Raw genomic sequence first — 5,375 nt, forward strand, 5'->3', positions numbered from 1 at the left:
GAAGTATAAAAAAAAGCTTTATTAGTGCATATATACAAATTTACAAGGTCAGAAACTGGAGAAATACAAACAGCTTTAAGACTCAATTTGCCTTTTCTTCAGTTTAAAGTGACTTTTACCTGATTGTGATACAATAGAAAGTACAGAACAGTAACTGCTTTTTAAATACTGGAATTTTATGGAAAGTACATTCACACAGAGAAAGGAGGTGAATTTGAAAACAGAGTAAGACAATGGAGACACATTAATACATGAGAGTGGCTTTTTACCTCGACTGCCACATACTCAAGGGGAAATTTCTCAAAACCAAGGATATGAACACCTGCTGCTGCCTGTATTAAAATTTAAATATGCCACCTAGAGTGTGAAATGACTGGGCTATCAGTTCTAGAATTTGTGAGAAAGAACTACTCTGAAAAGTGTGGTCAACAATCAGCACAAGGTAAACCACTGAACAGACCTCAGCACTTCGGGGGTGGCAGACTAGAGGACGAGGTCAGAGAGATCCTGAGGATCCCAGTCCAGCAAGGTAGACACAGAGCTGCCTTCTTAATTGCACTTGTTCTGGAGTGGAAGTTAATGAGAGAGAGCATGCCACACGAGCAACTAAGTAGGCCTCCAGCAGGCAGAAAAATCCTTCACGTTTTGTCAGGGAGTCCTCTCCAGAGGTGCCACACCCATGAGCCCCATGTTCTTCCAGACCTATGATGTTATTCTGGCTAACATGCTAAGTTTGCCAGTGTTGAGAAGAAAGGCAGCCAGGTCAAAGCAATTCCAAGCACCTCACCTTCAGCCAAACAGAAAGTCTCCATTTCACAAATGTGAAAACTCTGCAAGTGTATGCTCTTGCCCAGGAATTCATATGCTCTCCCCCATAACATTTATACTTTGACAATAAAAAAACTGGTTAAGACTCTGAACTGACACAAAACAAAAAAATTAAAAAAAAAAAAAAAAAAAGGTTTAAAATTATGTGTTTGGAGCCATTTTCCTTCTCTTCAGTCTTGCTCGCCAATCTTCAGGAAGGGCTTCGAAATTAGCATTTCTCTCTGCCATGCCACTGTGAAAATAACACAATTACTTTACTGGGAAGAAAAAATAATGAAACTATTTCCGAGCAAATGAAAACCTCTTAAATAAAAACTAAAACCCTGTTTTATGACATCTAGGCCTTGAAAATGTTTCAACTTTCTCAGCTAAGTATCAGTATATTTTTTAGTTTTGCTATAAGATGCTTACATTTGCTGGAAACAAAGAGAGCCATCACTCCCCCAGGAGGATGGCCACATCCCATAATCCCTTCTTCATACTCTTATCGAAGGCCTTTGGGCACACAAGTGTACCTGGTATAAATTTTCTTTTCTTCTTCTTTTTAAAAAATAATTATTTATTTTATTTTATTAATCATTATTATTCAATTTGACCAGAAGAGTGAGTGAGAAAGAGAAGTGAGAGAGAAAGAGAAGTGAGAAAGCAAGCCAGCAGGCTCAGGACTTGAACTGTGGTCGGCCATGTTGGGAGTCCAGCACCTCAACCACCACATCACCTGTCAGCCCCCTGGTATGATTTTCAAGCTGCCAGGTCTGGGACTTGAACTGAACACTAGGTCATGTGGGATGCAGCTGCCTTAAGCACCACACCACCTGATGAACCCTGACCAGACTTTTAAGGACTGAAGTTCAAATTCTATCTTATAGTTATTAGAATGGACATACTGGACCTTTTAATAAATCTAAATAAGCTAGAACCTATAAGAGATTAAATGTGAAATCTGGCCTAAATTTATGAAATGAACATGCTACAAGATTTAGGCACTGACAACAGATGAAAAGCTGCATTCAAGGATGTTGCCTATTTGTACGTAATACCTTTCAGCTGGGAAAATATGGATTAAAATTTACTATGTTCAGGGCCAGTAGGTGGTATGGTGATTAAGACCAGACTTGGCAGCCTGAAAATCCTGTTGGCACATGTGTGTGTGTGTGTGTACACCCAAAATCCCAGAAGGAGCATGGAGAATGGATTGTAGCATGGCCATCTTCCGTGAGGAGTGATTTCTCACTTTCTGTCTGATTCTCTCTGGCGAGCAGAGGCCTTGTGACAAAAACCTTAAAATAAAAAAAGGCTACATTCAACTACTATTTCTTATTTTTGGAGAGGTTTTTGCTGTAGGGTGCATGTGTTTGCCAGAAACAGACAGAAAGTGAGAAATCACCCCCTGGGGGGGTGATGTCCATGCCACAATTCCCTTCTCCTCCATTCTCCTCTCAGGATCTTGGGCACGCACTCACACATGCCCAGCATTAGTTTATGCCACCGGGTCTGGGACTCGAACCACAGCCGACTACGTGGGAGTCCAGCGACATAGCCATTACGCTAACTGCTGGTCCCTCCTTAACTGCTTATTAAAATTCAAATTTCTAATGGAGTCTTGTCCCTGTTACCTCTTTATTATGCCTGTAAATTATTTGTAAAATAATTATGAAATAAATGTAAAGGGAGGGCCCACGAGATCTTGATGGTAAATGTTACCATTTTTCCCGACACAGTTAAATTCCAAGATTAGTGGGAGAAAATTTAACAACTATATTTTAATTTTTTTGTTTAAAAAAAAAAAAAAAGGCCAGATTATGATTTCTTAAAAAATTTTATTTATTTTACTGTGACGAGAGAGACCGAGGGAAAGGGAGAAAGCAAGCTACTAGGTCTGGGCTAGAACCATGGTCAGCCACGTGGGAGCCCAGCACCCTGAACCACTACGCCACGTGCCGGCCCCTAGATCATATTTTTTTAGGGGGAGAGGTTTTTGCTATAGGGCGAGTGTGCTTGCTAGACAGAGACAGAGAGACAGAAAATGAGAAATCACCCCGTAGGGGGTTGGCCACGCTGCAATCACTTCTCCTCTAGGGATCTTGGGCATGCACACGTGCCCAGTGTTGAGTTTTAAGACACTGGGTCTAGGCCACAAAACGTGGTAAACTACATGGGAGTCCAGTGACATAGCCATTACAGTAACTGCTGGTCCCATGATTTTTATAAATAAATATTTCTATGAATTAAAAACCAATTTAGATGTTCGAAGGGCTGTGATTTTAAGAATGGACTGTTTTGGGGCCAGCAAGTGGCATGGTGGTTAAGGTGTTAGACTCCCCTGTGGCTAACCATGGTTGAGTCTTGAACTTGGCATCTTGCTTTCTCTCTCATCAAATTACTTTTAAATAAAACTAAATTTAAAAATTGAAAAAAAAAAAAAAAGTGCCAGCAGGGGGCATGGTGGTTAAGGGCACTAGACTCACACATGGCCGACTGCAGTTTGAGTCTTGGCCTTGGCGGCTGGCTTTCTCACTTTCCCTCTCTCTCACTCTCGCTCTGTCCCTCTCTGGTAAAATTTAAACAAAGTTAAATAAAACAATCCTTTTTTTTTTTTTTTTTAAGAAAAAGACTCTTCTAAGACAACAACTATTAAAACCACCACAACCCAGCCCTATCCTGGACCTCTTTTACCTGACGAGCTGCTGCTGCTTCCACTCTTCAATTCGCTTCTGTGCAGTTGACTCTCGGTCCTCCTCACTGGAACTGGAGTTCTCCTCTTCATCTAACTCACGTTGGATACTCTGCCACTTCTTTACCAAAGATGGCATTTTGGTCTTACTCTTCTTTGCCTATTATAAAGGTTAAAGGTCAGAAGAAATATTAACACTTGAAATATAGAAACGAGTCCTCTACACTGGAGATTAGGATCTTTTCTTGGTTCCAAAGAATAAGTGGACTTTAAAAGCAAAAAAAAAAAACCCCAAAACTACAAATAGTAAATGTCTTTTTATGTTTTTGACATGAATTTCTACCTACTATACCAAAAGGTTTGATTAAAGAGCTGCTCAAGAGATTCTAGATCTCACCTGACAATTGCAGTTTAAACTCCTAGCACGACCATCTTGAATGAATGCAATTCCAGCATGACCAGACACTGTGGAGGGCGCTCAACTCCCCCAACCCTCAACTGCCCCCCACATAGCACATGCATGAGGCTCTATCATGAATTAAAAAAATTGTTAATAAATGAAACCATAAATGTGCTTTATGAACTCGGATTAGAAAAATGTCCTTTATTCTTCCTATGTAATGGAATCCAAAACTGTTGCCTTTATCTCAGAGTTATAGTGCCTTTCTTTCAATTTACTTTTTTATTTTTATTGTTTCATTTATTTCAATTTGGCCAGAGAGGGACGAGGGGGGAAGAGAAAGAGAGAGAGCAAGCCGCCAGGTCCAGGATTCGAACCAGTCAGCCATGTGGGAATCCAGTGCCTTTAACCATCACACCACCTGCCGGTCCCTTTTTTCCTTTTTTTTTTTTCCAAATTTTAAGTAGAGGCAATGTTTACATAAGTGATGAAACAAATCTTAAAAAAAAAAATCTTCCTGGCAGGTAAAAATAAAGATTGCCACTTCCTGACAGGCCCCAAAACTTCCAAGTACAGGTAAAAGCACAGTCAGATAGTGAATTCCTGAATTGGCTCAGTAGGCTTGGGAGACTTTTTAATCTAATCTGAAGCTTCTCCCGCCCCCCCCATTTATTTATTTCCATTCATTCACTGTACATCATTACAACATACAAAATGAGATTTTCCATCCAGAGTTGTATATTGTCTCAATCAAGCACACCAACAAATGTTATTGTCAACAAATAATTTTCCATTTCTTGTTTTCTGTATGTTTTGCCTTTTTCCCCCGATCCTTGATTCCCTATCTCCCACTCTCCTCCCACACTGTCTCTGCTATCTATGTTTGCTTTCTATTCTGTCTCCCCCCCCACATTTTATTGAATTAATAAAGACCTTAATTAATCTAAATATTTTCATAGCAAACACAGGTGATACATACATTTCCATGAACTCAAGTCTAACTTTACGCATCCTATAAAGTAGCCCTATAAGGGATGACTATAAAGTAGCCCTATATAGGATGACTATAAAGTATGCCCTATGCAGTCATTGAATAGATATTATTTTTCCTGAAACTTTTTTTTTGTAACTTAACTTACATTCTTCCCCTAAGCATCATCACAACATACAAGATGTGATTTCCCATCCAGAATATACTGCATAGTGACTTAAGCATGTACATTATAAAAAATTTTCCATTTCTAGTTCCTAGAATTATTATTACCCCTCTTTCTGGCCCTCTGTCCTTTCTGACCCTCTATCCTTTCCGACCCTCTTTTCACACTATCTCTGGTGTCTACAATTGTCTTCCATTCCTTTTCCACCCACATTGTATTGATCACACAATTTCTTACATAATCTAACTACTTTCCTTTCAATGGTGAGTTCACTCATTACTATTAAGAAAACCAGTTTTAACTTAAATCAAAGAAA

General features: G+C 39.5%; 1 protein-coding gene across 1 annotated transcript in view; it reads right to left on the reverse strand.

The window, feature by feature from the left end:
* Positions 1-5,375, reverse strand: part of FNBP4 (formin binding protein 4) — a gene marked incomplete at its 5' end in the record, with an annotated part of 62,678 nt that continues 57,303 nt past the window's right edge. The window contains 2 exon segments of the mRNA XM_006157851.3: positions 1-1,060; positions 3,505-3,662. Coding sequence (XP_006157913.2) covers positions 970-1,060; positions 3,505-3,662 — 249 coding nt within the window.

This window comes from Tupaia chinensis, unplaced genomic scaffold, assembly GCF_000334495.1.
Source record: "Tupaia chinensis unplaced genomic scaffold, TupChi_1.0 Scaffold000561_1, whole genome shotgun sequence".
Classification (NCBI taxonomy): Eukaryota; Metazoa; Chordata; class Mammalia; order Scandentia; family Tupaiidae; genus Tupaia; species Tupaia belangeri.